We start from the raw sequence: 15,860 nt of genomic DNA, 5'->3' as shown, positions 1-15,860 counted from the left end.
AGGAACAAATACAATTATTTGTATTTGCATGTGGCCCGTGGGCCGTAGTTTGAGGACCCCTGGGCTAAAACGTCGGTTGAAACCACCTGCTCTTCTGAAACTCATTGTATTTCATTTTTGTATTTCTAGCACCAAGTACAGTGTTAGCACATAGTTAGTGCTCATGAAATGTTTGAGAATTAGATTACAAAAAAGATTCAAAAACCAAGAATGTACAGGTTCTTCTGTGCTGAAAATTATAAGATGCTATTGAAAGAAATCAAAGAAGCATATATTTCTTTGTTTACATCTATATAAGTGTCATGCCTCTATTGTGTTCATGCATTAAAAGACTCGACATAATAGACAAATTCTCCCCAAACCCATCTATAGCTTTTAATGCAAGTTCTGTAAAAATCTCAGTAAGATTTTTTTTGAAGGCATAGATTGTAAAATTTACATGGAAAGTAAAAGCAATTCTGAAAAAGAATAAAGTGGGAAGAATCCCTGTTGCTGAGACCTATACAAATATGCCCAACTGATTTCTGACAAAGGTGTGAAAATAATTCAATGGAGGAGGAATAGCCTGTCAACAAGTAGTTTAGAACAACTGGACATCCACAGACCAAAAGCGGAACCTCAACCTACTCCTGGCAAGCACCTTTCACAAAAATTCATGCAAAATGGATCACAGAGTTAAATGTAAACATAATACTTAATTTTTTAAGATTTCTTAAAATTGATTTTTAGAGAGAGGGGAAGGGAAAAGGAGAGAGAAAAACATCCATGTGAAAGTGAAACATCGATCGACTGCCTCCCCCACGTCCCCCACAGGGGATCCAGCATGCAACCTGGGCATGTGCCCCAACTGGAACCGGCAACCCTTGGGTACACAGGACGATGCCCAAGCAACTGAGCCACACCAGCCAGGGCAAAACCATAAAACTTTTATAAAGAAATATAAGAGAAAAATCTTTGGGATCAGGACTAGATGAAGAGGACTTAGGCTTGAAACCACAAGGACAACCCATATAAGAAAAAGGTGATAAGTTGGATCTCACCAAAACCAACACCTTTGCTCTGCGAAAGACCCCATGAGGAAGCCGAAGACACATTACACAGACTGGAGGAAGTTATTTGCAAATCACACATCCCTCAAAGGACTTGTATCTAGAATATGTAAAGAACGCACAAAACATTTTTGAAAAGCAAAGAAATCAATTAGAAACTAGGCAAAACACATGAAGAAACATTTCACCAAGGAGGACAGACAGATGGCAAACAAGCACATGAAAAGATGTTCAGCATCACTAGCCATCAGGGAAATGCAAATCAACGTCACAGTGGTCCATCACTACACAGTTTGTAGTGGTATTATCACTACTGTTTATTTTAGCACTAGAGGCCCGGTGCACAAAAATTCGTGCACTTGGGGAGGGGGGTCTCTCGGCCCAGCTTGCGCCCTCTCACAGTCTGGGAGCCCTCAGGGGATGTCCTACTGGTGGCTCAGGCCTGCTCCCTGCTAAGCCACAGTCTGGCCTCCCTCTGCGGGAGGTGACCAGGTGATCAGGGGAAGGCGCTGCCCCTATCACCCTGCCGCTGCTGCCACTGCCGGCCTCCCTCTGTGGGAGATGACCGGATGGCCGATTAGGGAACAGAGCTGGCTGGCAAGGCCCCACCCCACCCTCCCCCATCGCCCCTCCTCTGCAGCTGCTGGTTGCTGCCGCCTCCCATCCCGCCCCCATCGCTGTCCCCTCCCTCTGCCCGCTGGCACATGCCTTGGCTGGCCTGGTGCCGCCTGCTCACCAGCCCTGTCCCCCACCGACTGGTCATTCTGCTGTTCGGTCGATTTGCATATTATGCTTTTATTATATTGGATTTTGATAGTTGTATCATTTAAAATTTCTACTGTAGTCTAGCTTAAATCTTTATAGTACATAACTGTGCTAACTGTAAAAACATTTACTCAGATTACCAAAAAAATAAGACAAAAGCTAACAAAGCAAAGTTTCTAGGTGTTAGTGAGCATTCATTTTTCATAGCCTCGATGAGAATTCTCTATCACAGAAATAAAAGCTTGTTTCAATTTGTGCTCACTTTCTCAGGACATTCTTTTTCCTATTCCAATTTAAACTGGAGTCATTCATTCATTCATCCAGTCACACAGTTGAAACGTATTGAATACCAACTCTGTGCCACACAGCTGATGCTTACAGAATCTAATCAATATCTTATTCACCAGAATTCTATTCAGAACTTCCACACAACAATCTCAAAACTAAAAGTTAGTGCCCCAGCCAGTGTGGCTCGGTTGGCTGGGCGTCATCCCATGCACTGAAAGGTTGCCATTTGTTTCCTGGTCAGGGCTCGTGCCCAAGCTTCAGGATTGAGCCCCTCGGAGGGGCATGCAGGAGGCAGCCAATAAATGTTTTGTTCTCACATCCATGTCTCTCTCTCTCTCTTTCTCTCAAAAATAAAGAAATAAGTAAATAATATATTACAAGTAATTATTTAAAAGAAAAACAAAGATGAATATTTAGCCATTTTACATACTACACTCTTTACAAACAGCAGGCTTGAAAGACAGAAGGACTGTATCAAGTAACCTTCCTTTATTTCCTAATAATCCTTCTGACACCCTAAAACACATGCTACCGGGGGTGTTACTTGCCACTTTACAGCTTGGAGTGTGTTTAGTACCACAGCCTTGCAGGTTTGAATGATGATTGTTAGGAAAGCTCTTACTACTTCGGGATAAACTGTGGATAAGGTTCAGCTAGAACTGCCTTTTACAGAACTTAGAATAGTTCATGATATTGCAAGTTTCTTTACACAAGTCATGTCCAAAATTAAGGAACTGCCTTTCTGTCCAAAATTAAGGAATTACATTAGGAGAAGTGCAACGGAAACATTCGTCTTTCGCAGGTTGAAGTAAGTGCCAACCTATGTTAAACTGCACCACGAGGACCCAATCGACAGCAAAATCCTGAGTATGGAAACCTCCACAGGACAAAAGATGCAGCTCCTTTAACAAAGAAATTGCAAAAGGGGAAAAAGGCAGAATAATCGACTTTAAGCAGTATATTAACCAAATACGGTGTGGTCCTAATTTGGGTTCTGATTAGAACAAGCAAATACATTTTTTCCAACATAATCAGGAAAACTTGAACACTGTCTGCATAGTTGATGGCATGAAGGAACTAATGTTAATTATTTAAGGTGTGATAATGTGGTTTGTTTGTAAGAAGGGTCCATTGTTGACATGTGTACTGAAATATTTACAGATGAAATTCCAGAATGTCTAGACTTTGTTTCAAAATAATTCACTGTGTGGTGGCAGGAGGAAATGGGTGGGGGTGGGAGGTAGCTTGGTCATGAATTAATAATGTATTAATTATTGAAACCTTAGATACATAAGGGTTCATTATGTTATTCTCTCTGCTTTGTGTATGTTTAAAATTTTATAATGAAAAGTTAAAACCAGAAAAGAAAAAAAAGAAAAGAAAAGAGGAAGGAGAAATGGAGAAAAGGAAGGAGGGAGGGCGGAAAAAAGGGAAGGAAGGAGGAAGGGAAGAAGAGAGAGAGGGAGGGAGGGAGGGAGGGGCCCCAGCAGACTGCTTTAGAAGAAGGAACAGAAGTGGTACTCGAAAGTGAAAGTAAGTCAGAAACATGGATCTGAAAATGTTAACCATTCATGTAACATGTATTGACACATTCACATAATGATATCCTAATACTTATTGACCTTTAAAAATAATACTTTTTCATTAAATAAATAAAACATGTATGTGGTTAAAGATATATTTGTATTCATATATAACATTTCAAATACAGATGAGTAAACCATGAAAATGAAGTCCTCCCCTAGCCGGTTTGGCTCAGTGGACAGAGCGTCGCCTCCAGACTGAAGGGTCCCGGGTTCGATTCCTGTCAAGGGCACGTACCCAGGTTGTGAGCTCGATTCCCAGTAGGGGACGTGCAGGAGGCAGCCAATCAATGATTCTTATCACTGATGTTTCTATCTCTGTCTCCCTCTCCCTTCTTCTCTGAAATCAATAAAAATATTTTTTTTAAAAAAAAAAAGAAAATGAAGTCCTCCTACTGGGCCCTCAGTTTCTTATGTATCTACTCAGGATTTTTATACATTTTTATATTATATATATAACTGGCATATATGTATATGTAAAATGTTTAACACAAATGGAATATGCTATAAATACTGTTTTGTACCTTGCTTTAGTCACTGCACTACCTTTTACAACTCTTTATATTTGATCATATATAATAAAATGTTGTTTTAAACAGTTTGCTTCAGAACTGTTTTAGACGCACAGAAAAATTGTGACGACAGTAGAGAATTCCCACATACCCCACTTCCAGTTTCCCCTGTTATTATATCACATCTGATAGGCAGGGAGGGAGAACAACAAATTTCGTTTCAGGGAGTAGGAGAGTATTTTGTCTTGTCTTGTCACTTCCCTTCAAAGTCCCCAGCATCACCGGACACCAGGTGGAAGCCTGCTTATGGGATATTCTTTAATGATATTCATTGGTTGTAGCTCAATCATTTTCTAATCAGTTTCCCGATATCAAAACCATGCTTTCCTCGAGCAGGTCTCAAATGTCACCATCACTCAGCAGAATGTACCTGGAAGAGGTGCGTGTCAGGCCTGGAGCCAACACACCCCACACAGAAGCACATCCCTCCCGCCTGTCCCCGCAGGGCCTGTCTCCGCCCTCAGGCAGGGTCCTCATGTGCCTGGAACTCTCCCGGCCACCGGGGTCTGCTCCCCTCCGGGATCCGCTGCCGCAGAGCTGGCGGACTTATTGCCACGAAGGTGTCAGTAACTGGTAACTGCCATTGTGTTCAGTATGAAGTATATACCCTTTGAAGAAGAAAAAAACAAACCCTTTCCTAACGGTATAAAATCTCTAGAATCTAGAGGTAGACTTCAGCCATCATGATCCAGGAGAGCAGAGGAAATACACACACAAGGAGAAGCACACCCCCTTCCAGTCGCCTCACTGAGGCAGAACTGGCCTTTAAACATAAGATATTTTTAAATGTTTTTATTGATTTCTTTTTCTAATACACATTTTTATTGATTTCAGAGAGGAAGGGAGATGGAGAGAGAGAGAGAAACATCAATAATGAGAGAGAATCATTGATCGGCTGCCTCCTGCATGCCCCCTACTGGGGATTGAGCCCACAACCCAGGCATACGCCCTGACCGGGACTCGAAACCCTGACCTCCTGGTCCATAGGTTGACGCTCAACCACTGAGCCAGGCGGGCTGGGCAAGAATTCTGTCTTTGTGAAATAAATAAAGCATGTAGGCGGTTAAAGATATATTTATAAGATTTTTTTCATTGCCCATCCCCTTTACAGCAAGTGAGCCCTGGGCAGAGGAACGAATGCCCTGCCTTGGAGGGGCCCGCACGTCAGACTCGATGACACAGACTGTGCAGCAGGGGGGAGCTGCCCATGCACCCCTCACAGAGCGTGCGCGCCACGTGGCTGGAGGCTCGGGTCTCAGTGACGCAGGAAAACCAAACGCTCCCTCTGGACACCAGACTATACAAGGAACAAAAATGCCTGACTCCACGAAAGACGCTGTCTGGGACGTGTTCCCGGTCACAGCCACCTGCCTTTTCATTAGGATTCTGGGTTCTGTCTCATTAAACAGAAGGGTTGATTCAGTTGGGTCCACCTAATTATTTTTATTAAAATATGTAACCATAATATTTTAATTGTAAATTAAAGCTGCATGCATGAACGAATCTGAATTCATTTTCATTTCACAATGGCCCAATGCCAAGGCCATTTTTATGGGGAAGATCCATCAGCTTGGATACTGCTCTCCTGGGAATTCAAACCCATGTGCACACGGAACGCGTTTAACTAACAAGGGAGACTCGCACTCCCTGTTCTCCTCTCTCTAGATTTATTACAGTAATAAAGCTATTTTATCACGAGAGACTGCATTTGGTTTCCCGCCCACCCCCAGTCTTTACAAAAAAAATTACCAAACTTCCAGGCTGGCATTACCGGTTGGGGAGAAGAGCGGTGTCACTCGGGCTGTTTGAATCTTGAACGAGGATGGTACATAGCTCTCAATTCACATGCCAACCTCATGATTAATTAGTACAGTCTGCTGTGGGCGCCGTGAGCTCACACACACACTGCCCCTTGGTCGAGATTCAAGAACAATCAGTGGTATTGCATTCAGCCCTTCCATATGCAGTTAGGTAGGACCTGAATTATTTTCCGCTGAACAAACAACCAGCCACAGGGATATTCAAAGGCTCAGCCAAAACCTCCTCCACTTCTAAGTGGTAAGGAGCACAGGGAGCTGCTGGGGTAGGCGGGGAGATAAAAATACCTTTATAATTGAGGCTTTCGGAACGCCTCTTCTTGACTTCTAAGCTTAGTCAGACAACCTGGTGTACAGTCTGGGGGAAAGATTGTTCCAGGGGGTGGGGAAACATCTGTGAGAGCCCAGGGCCCAGAGCACAGAGCAGGCAACACCCAACAAGCTCCGAACTGAGGAGTGAGAAGTGCGAAGGGGTTGGGGGAAGGGGCAGAAGATGAGCCTGGAGAAGGAAGCAGGGTCAGATTATAAAAGGCCTTAGCAAACTCATTTAGGAGTTTTGACTTTGCTCTAAGAGTGAAGCATTAGAAGCCAGATCATTCTGGCCACATGTAAAATCCATTTTCTATGGATTGATAAGTGATGAATGTATATTACAGAACATCCAGAATCTAGCCTTGTGGGGTTATTTCTTGATGAGGGACTTAAGTAAATTTCTAAGTATTATACCTCTTTCTCCCTACAGTATATTTTCTTTTTTTAAAAATATGTTTTTATTGATTTCAGAGAGGAAGGAAGAGGGACAGAGATAGAAACAACAAGGAGAAAGAATCATTGATTGGCTGCCTCCTGCACAGCCCCTACTGGGGATTGAGCCTGCAACCGGGCATATGCTCTGACCAGGAATCTAACTGTGACTTCCTGGTTCATAAGCAGAGGCACTACCTCTGAGCCACGCCGGCCAGACTACGGTACTTTTTTCCTTTTCAGCTGAAGGAATCTCCAGTTTAAAATTCCTTAATGTTATAATATTACTAGTGGCCCAGTGCACGGATTCATGCATATTGAAAGGAAATTAGAAGAAATATTTTAATATCACTATTTGCCCTTTCTTTATAACAGAAGTGTCAGAGATGAAAGAAAATTAGTAAAATGCATATGAAAATAATATATAAATTGATTAATAAATAATGACATGATTAATAAACAGTAACATGATATAACAACAAAGACATGATATAAAAACAACAAAAACATGATATAAAAACAACATTGATAAAAAAAACCCAATGACTAATAAATTGATTAAACTTATTCTAATATCTCCCTGTATACCACATTAAGAATAATCACTTTCACAGCAATGAGGTACCATCTCACACCTGTCAGACTGGCTATCATCAACAAATCAACAAACGACAAGTGCTGGAGAGGATGTGGAGAAAAAGGAACACTTGTGCACTGCTGGTGGGAATGCAGACTGGTGCAGCCACTATGGAAGACAGTATGGAGTTTTCTCAAAAAACTAAAAATGGAACTCCCATTTGACCCTGTGATCCCACTTCTAGGAATATATCCCAAGAAACCAGAAACACCAATCAGAAAGGATATATGCACCCCTATGTTCATAGCAGCACAATTCACCATAGCTAAGATCTGGAAACAGCCTAAGTGCCCATCAGTAGATGAATGGATTAGAAAACGGTGGTACATCTACACGATGGAATACTATGCTGCTGTAAAAAAGAAGGAACTCTTACCATTTGCAACAGCATGGATGGAACTGGAGAGCATTATGCTAAGTGAAATAAGCCAGTCAATGAAGGAAAAATACCACATGATCTCACTCATTCATGGATAATAAAGACCATTTATAAACTTTTGAACAATAATAGATACAGAGGCAGAGCTGCCTCAAACTGATTGTCAAACTGCAGCGGGAAGGCCAGGGAGGGTTGGGGGGCCGGAGGGAGGCGGGTAAGAGATCAACCGAAGGACTTGTATGCATGCATATAAGCATAACCAATGGACATAAGACACTGGGGGGTAAGGGAGGCCAGGGGATTGTCAAGGGCGGGGAAAAAAAAAAGGACACATATGTAATACCCTTTGTAATACTTTTAGCAATAAAAAAAAATTAATTAATTAATTAATTTAAAAAAAGAATAATCACTTTCAGAGTGCTTGACTAATTTCCCTTGTGATGAAGTATTCACAACTTTAACTTTAACGTCACATGCTCTTCAAACTCGAGAGAAAGCAACATATAATTGACCATGTCTGAAAACAGGTTCAGGTAGGAATATTCCTACTTTGTCTAGATTGGCACCAGCGAGAGCTTTATATGTATCTCGCATGCTCGAGTCAACGTTTATTTTTAAATTGCCAGTGTGCATCATATGTACCAGCTGGTCGGACGGTCTGATGGACGGTCGGTCACTTAGCCTTTTATATATATAGATTACATAGTTATTTATAATAAAGGACGTTTACAAGGTCAATAAAATGCTTTATGTAATTGGTTAAAATTTGTGTCTCATTTCTATTCATTGAACCGAGTTCATAATAAAAATCAAGTGTTAAAACCAACACATGTGCCCAGAGGTCACCAGTTCAATTCTAGGTCAGAACACATTCCCAAGTGGCAGGCTCCACCCCCAGTAAGGGTGTGTGCAGGAGGAAGCCGATCAATGTTTCTCTCTCTTTCTCTCTCTCTCTCCCCCTCTCTCTTCCTTCCTCTCTTGCTAAAATTCAATAAAAACATATTTTAAAAAATAATGATTAAATATGCCTTCGGAATAGTGCTGGAGAAGGCCACGACCCTGCTCCCTTGGCACAGCCTGCCCAGTGGTCAGGCCCATGCAGGTGGGGAGTGAGGAAACACTGACCCAAAGGGAGGTCTGGCCTCTGCCCTCGGCTCCTGGGCGGTGCCCTCTAGGCCCCTGCAATGTCCTGCCTGAAAGGAGTGTTCTGGCCTTTGGCCACTGGACACCCTGAAGGCGCTTAGGTTATGACCTCTAAAGGAACTGGAGACTAAAAGTGTGAACTTGACCCCAGGAGGAGAGGAGACTAAAGGTCAACTACACAGTAAACACTGAGCCCAATAAAAGCTCTGGACACCAAGGCTGGGTGAGCTCCCTGGTGCAACTGTCACACACAGACGCCAGGAAGGTGACTCCATCCGAGAGGACAGCGGGAGCTCCGCATCTGGACCCCTCCCCGCCTTTGCCCTATACGTCTCTTCCTTGGACGGTTCTATTGGCATCTGTTCCCTATAAAACACCGTAACCATGGGTGTAATCGCTCTCAGCGGGTTCTGTGAGTTCTTCCTGTGAATTATCGAATCTGAGGGTGTCTGGGGAACCCTGGACCTTACAACTGGTGTCAGGGGTGAGGGCAGTCGTGTGGGGACTTGCAGATTGGCCAACTTCACAGAGAAGGTATTTCCTGACCCAGCAGCTCGGCCCCAGTATTGTTTAGAGAGGGACAGGGAAAGTATACCTGGCCTGGTAAGTTGGGGGCCTGACAGGAAAGGGACACAGGTGCCTTCTGCTAAAAGCATCTATACCCTGATCCAAGTGGTGGTTACACAGGTGTAAACACAAGAAAAACTCCACTGAGCTGTACACATAAGATCAGGGCATTTTATGCATTTTATGCATTTTACTGGGCATGTGTTAGACTCAATTTTAAAAAGTTAAAAAACAAACAGACATCGCCTTTGAAAATGGGGGAGCCCAGCCTGGAATTAAAGGGTGAAGTGGGCTGGACTACTGAGGAGAACCTGAACCCAAGGGAAGGGCTGATGTGAGATCTAGCAAAGAAGTTTGTGGATGGATTCCCTGAAGTGGATTGTTTGGTGCTTTAAATTTGGACAAGGGGAACTAAGGACCATGTGGTTGTGTGACTGTGTGTGACTGTGCCTGGGGGGTGGGGGGAGGTCTGTGTGTGTGTGTGTGTGACTGGGGGGGGGGTGTGCATGCATGTGTGTGACTGGGTCTGTGTGCATATGTGTCTGTGTGGGTGTGTGTGTTTGTATGCGTGTGTGTGACTGTGTGCGCCCATGTGTGTGCTTGTGTGTTGGTGTGGGTGTGTGTCTGTGTGCGGCTTTTCAGTTTCACTAGGCTCACCTAGTGATGATGTGTGCGGTACACAGGAGGCAAGGCAGGACAAACAGGTACGTCTGAGGGACGGCCACTCAGCAAAGGGCTAGTGTGGCGATGGTCCTACCCTCCTCCTAGCTGAACGGAAGCTCAGGAAGCTGGGCCTGGAGGCCTGAGAGGCCAGGCTGGGTTTGGGAAGGGATAGCCTGCCCTGCTTAGGTGGCACCAAACCAAGAGATCCGAGAGGTGGCCAGCAGGACAAAACTGAAAGTAATGGCAGGCAGTCGCCCTGGGCTGTTACCAGAGGCGGGGGAATTCGGGGATGAGGCAACAGAGGAGAAAACCGAGAGAGCAGGCTCGGGGAGCTGTTCCAGCAAAGGTGGAGGCAGAGTCTGGAGGATTCTGAGTCAGGGAAAAGATAGTTAAACAAGAGTTTGGGGAGGTGGAGAGCGAGAAACCACTCAGTCCCTGGAACCAAAGAATGAGGGTGGGGGATGCACCACTGCTGGCAGGGGCAGGGGGTTGTGCTCAATCCTTAGCCCTCCCCTAGGAAGCCCGACAGGATCCTGACCTTGACTCTCCACCACAGAGCTCTGGTGAGTGGTGAAGAACCACCCTGCGGCGACACAAAACGCACGGGTTATTTACTTTTGGATTTGTGGTGACATACCTCTTTCTGTTCTTCTGGAAGCATCTTCAGCACAACAGGATGGATCTGAAAAATAAGATGCCAGCACTTGGTGATGTGGAACCTGGAGCAGAGAGGCCCCTCAGAGCCGCCACCCAAATCCCCCCAGAGCCTGCCCAGCACAGTCTCTGGAAGGGACACCTCTGCCGCTCTCCCCCCTCCACCCCCGCCCCCCGCCCCGTCTGCTGCTGACCAGGACCTCAGTCCACACTGGGGATGGGGAGTTTGGGACATGGCAAGTCCGAGGCAGCTGGATGATGACAGGCCCTCAAACTGGAGGGCCAGGCAGAGTCAGGCTGGAGTTGTGGCCTTGGTACTTTGAGGAGGCTGGAGACATGGGGTGCAGAGGGGCCCTGAGGAGGCTGGAGACATGGGGTGCAGAGGGGCCCTGAGGAGGCTGGAGACGTAGGGTGTGGAGGGACCCTAAGGGACAAGGGGAAGCTGATTGGCAGTGAGATGGAGAGAAGGGAAAAGATGTCCAGAGAGACCCACATCCGAGAGCAGCCCTGACGGTTTTGCCAGCAACCCAACCTTTCAAGGAACAGGTCGTTCCTGTGACATCTAAACTACTCCAGGGCTCAGATAACAGATGGTGTGGCCTCAAGAGAGACAAAGGTCAGGACCTGGATTCCGACCTTCCAGTCTGAGTCAGCCTCTCAGCTGATTCCAGGCCCTGCACATCCTGGGTTTGTCTATTGTTCTTTAAACCCCCATTTATTACAAAAGGTCGTTGGAGCTAGCATCTGCTCCCTGCAAAAAAAAAAAAAAAAATTGAAATCCCCGACCACATGCATGGTCTATATTCTTACAACCGAAAGGTGGCTATGGCTACCTGGTCACTATTTGCCTTTATTTTGATCATAGTACTTAGTCTGACTCCATTGTTCAGATAATTATTGTCATCCACAAATATTTCCATCTCTACTAATGTCCCTGGCGCTGTGAGGAATATGAAGAACATGAGCTCCGGCCTCCAGTCCACATGGTGTCAGGGAGGAGAAGATCCACAGCAGACAGAGGAAAGGAACTCCCTTGGAGGTGAGAGAAGCCCACCATGAGCAGCAGGCGGGTTCCCAAGGGGAATGGAGTTCCTTTCTCCTGAGTGGGCAGGACCCACAGAGAAGGCAGGGGAGAATGAGAGAAATTCAATGTTCACAAAAAGAAGAGGAACAGAGGTGTGACGATGGCATGCACAGAGGATGGCAAAAGGCACCATGGACAATAAAGAGATGGTGACCAGGCCAGATCAGCTGAGGGAAAGGTTCTTGGAGCGTGGAGTGGGTTGAATTGTTGCCACCAAAAAGGTATATCCATGTCCTCTGGGACCTGTGAAAGTGATCTTATTTGGGAAAAGGGTCTTTGCAGTAGGCGGGCTCTAAATCCAACAACAAATGTCCTTATAAAACACAGAAGAGGAGAAAACACCCCCACACACAGAGGAGACGGCATGTGAAGATGGAGTCAGCGACTGGACTGATGAACACCTGGAGCTACCAGAAGCTGGAAGAGGCGAGAAGGATCCTCCCGCCCAGCTGGTTGAGCATTGACCTATAGACCAGGAGGTCACAGTTCAATTCCCAGTTGGGGCACATGCTTAGGTTGTGGGCTCAATCCCCAGTGGGGGGGCGTGCAGGAGGCAGGTGATCAATGATTCTCTCTTATCATTGATGTTTCTATCTCTCTCTCCCTCTCCCTCTCTGAAACCAATATTTATGTGTGTATATATATATATATATATATATTTTTTTTTTTTTTTTTTTTAAAAAAAGAAGGATCTTCCCTAGAACCTATAGAGCAGTGGTTCTCAACCTTCCTAATGCCGCGACCCTTTAATACAGTTCCTCATGTTGTGGTGACCCCCAACCATAAAATTATTTTCTTTTTTTTTAATATATTTTATTGATTTTTTATAGAGAGGAAGGGAGAGGGATAGAGAGAAACATCGATCGGCTGCCTCCTGCACACTCCCTACTGGGGATGTGCCCACAACCAAGGTACATGCCCTTGACCAGAATCGAACCTGGGACCCTTGAGTCCGCAGGGCGACGCTCTATCCACTGAGCCAAACCGGTTAGGGCCATAAAATTATTTTCATTGCTACTTCATAACTGTAATTTTGCTACTGTTATGAATCGTAATGTAAATATCTGATATGCAGGATGTATTTTCATTGTTACAAATTGAACATAATTAAAGCATAGTGATTAATCACAAAAACAATATGTAATTATATATATGTTTTCTGATGGTCTTAGGCGACCCCTGTGAAAGGGTTGTTCGACCCCCAAAGGGGTCGTGACCCACAGGTTGAGAACCGCTGCTATAGAGGGAGTACATCCTGCCAACACCTTGCTTTCAGATTTCTGGCCTCCAGAATTATGAGAATAAATTTCTGTTGTTTACAGGCACCAAATTTGTGGTAATTTCTCATTGCAGCCACAGGAAACAATACAAAGATTTGTGGTTATCTATATATATAAAAGGCTAATATGCTAAGTGTCCAACCATCTGGGTAATACGTCATGTAGCAACACCCAGCTTCCTCTCCCTAGCAATGACTAGCCTCCTTGCAGTTTCTTCAGTCCAGGAACACAACTTGCTTTATAGTCAGGTGCAAATATTTCACATTTAACCAAATGCCTGTGAAGCGTTTTCCCGTGCCTCATCTCATTTGATCCTCACAGAAGTCCTGGAGTAGGTAGATAGGAGACTCAGTAGAATCCTATTTTCTTTTCATTAGCCGGAAAACTGATATTTAGAAAGTTTAGAAATTTGACCCAACTGAAAAGAAGTAAGAAATGGTGGACCTTGAAAATGACTTCAGGTTTTCTCACTGCACAGAATAGTCAAACACTGCTGCAGTTTAATATTTTACCCTTTGTTCTCCCTGCGCGATCTACAATAATAATCTGCTTCGTGTTGATATTTATTATTGCTGTGTTGCTGACTATTACCTGAAAGAGAAGTTGGGGTGCTTCACTGGCTATAAAAAGTTTAGCTACATCAGAGAGCAGGTATAATTACACAAGTTTATTCTATGTATATAAAATGCTAAATTGACTTGCACACGCGCGATACATATAAAGCTCTCACTGACGCCAATCACACGTGTGTGTTTCAATCTGTCACTGTCGATCGTGAATTTGGTTGACACTTCTATTATAGAGAAAGGGCAAATAACAATATTAAAATATTTCTTCTAATTAATTTCCTTTCAATGTGTACAAATCTGTGCACCAGGCCACTAGTTAGATTAGAAAAATAGGCTGGTGTCATAACTGGGAAAGAGGGAATTCACTCATTCACTCATGCATTCACTCAGTAAACAGCTATAAAGCTCCTAGATGTACCATGTACTGGACTAGGAGTGGGACACCCAGTGGAGTATAGAGCAGACTTGGAGCTTATGAGATGACTTCATAATTATAATGTGGAGATGATATGAAAGGAAAGGACACGCTATATAAGAATGGAGGGAACATGGGGGAGGAGCATTGGCTGGGAAGGTTTTACTGAGAAAGTGGCATTGAAGCTGAGGCCTGAAGGATGGTGTAATTTAGCAAGAAATGCAGAAGGAGAAAGACACTGTAAGCAGAGGGACCGTCATGTGCAAAGGGGCAGAGGGAGAGAGGAGCGGCTCGAGAGTTCAGGTTATTGAAAGGATTCCTGTGTCAAATGAAAGTGAGACCCCGGGTTGCATCCATCTCAGAATCTGGCCATGGTCCCTAACACACACCATGCTGCCCCACACAGCTGTACCTCTGTCCAGGTGAGTCCTCTACCCTCATGCCTCCGCCCCTTCCAGATTCCCTGCAAACTCCCACTCCTCTTCCACGATTCTGCTCAGATATCGCTTCCCCTCTCCTGCCCAGCTCTTTGTCCCCCCTACCCAGCATGCTATGCAGTCCCGTTAACGTTAACCTCGCTTGCATCATAACATTTGTATATTTGGTCTCTCCAACTGTCGAGCCTATATCTGTTTCCTTGTAACTTCACAAGGATCCGCCGAGGGAGATCTGAGTGTCCAGAAGGAGTAAGTTTCCTAAGATCACAAAGGAGAGAGCTCAAGTCCAGTTTCAACTCAAGCCAGTCTGCTTTCCAACCCTGTCCTTCCATTGCCCAAGGCTGTTGCCATGACTGTGTGATAGGAAGCGACAGTTCAGAGTTTGGGTCTTAATTCTCTCCAAAGGGCTTGAGCTTTTTCTACCCTACTAGGGTGTTGGCCACCCTGAGATGCTACAGACCAAGTCAAATTGTGAAAGTAGGAAGCTGAAAAGTTTAAGCCAGTCCCAAAACATCCCAGAGACCCACACTGCCAACCTTACATATCTTAAATCTGGACAGTGGGATGGATGGCTGGTTGGAGAGAGAAATACTTTCATTTTTTTTACTCCATATATATCCATATTGTTTGAATTTTTCCAGTTCACACAATTAATTTTATACATTTTGAAGTAACAATTATCTAAAATAAATTAAACACCACAGTTCTATCAGAAGAAATAGTGACTCTAACATAAATCATGGAAGATTTTTACTTCATGTAAAATAAAAAGCAAATTCAGATGCATGAGGAGAGCATAAAATGATGTTTGGTACTGAGCCTTGCCATGGCAACTACTGATGGGGACAGGAAATTAAACGATAGCACAATAGTGATGGATTGAGATAAAAGGTCAACTGTTATAATTTGGGCAAACCAAAGCTGCTCACCAGAAATTGCCCCCTGACAAAACTATGCCTTCCTGGTGGGTTGTAAAATTTTAGATTTGTTTAGATTTGCCCAGCCCATGTATCTAAAAGAATTCTTGCCTCACTGGAAGACTTTTAGGCCAATGAATATGGAAATCTGTCTCCAGGTGACCATCAAAAGGCTGTCCCTAGAGCATTTTATGTCCCATCACCCCTGGGGAATCACGCACGCCTGGACAGGTCACCCACTGCAATCCATTCTCCTTCCCAATTACTTTTCTCCAAGAATTATTAGATCTCACACCA

At 44.4% G+C, this 15,860-nt stretch overlaps 1 protein-coding gene across 2 annotated transcripts in view; it reads right to left on the bottom strand.

Annotated features, from left to right (window-relative positions):
- Positions 1-15,860, bottom strand: part of SNX10 (sorting nexin 10) — a 61,559-nt gene that overhangs the window by 21,673 nt on the left and 24,026 nt on the right. For both annotated transcript variants that reach the window (XM_070424468.1, XM_070424469.1), the window contains exon 2: positions 10,845-10,889. In XM_070424468.1, coding sequence (XP_070280569.1) covers positions 10,845-10,868 — 24 coding nt within the window. In that variant the 5' untranslated portion in view covers positions 10,869-10,889. The remainder of the gene's footprint in view (positions 1-10,844; positions 10,890-15,860) is intronic.

Source organism: Myotis yumanensis, unplaced genomic scaffold, assembly GCF_028538775.1.
Source record: "Myotis yumanensis isolate MYYU_CA2020_CCGP unplaced genomic scaffold, mMyoYum1.0.hap1 SCAF_9, whole genome shotgun sequence".
Classification (NCBI taxonomy): Eukaryota; Metazoa; Chordata; class Mammalia; order Chiroptera; family Vespertilionidae; genus Myotis; species Myotis yumanensis.
The sequence above is the reverse complement of the archived record's forward strand: the minus strand, read 5'-3'. Positions and strand labels throughout refer to the sequence as shown.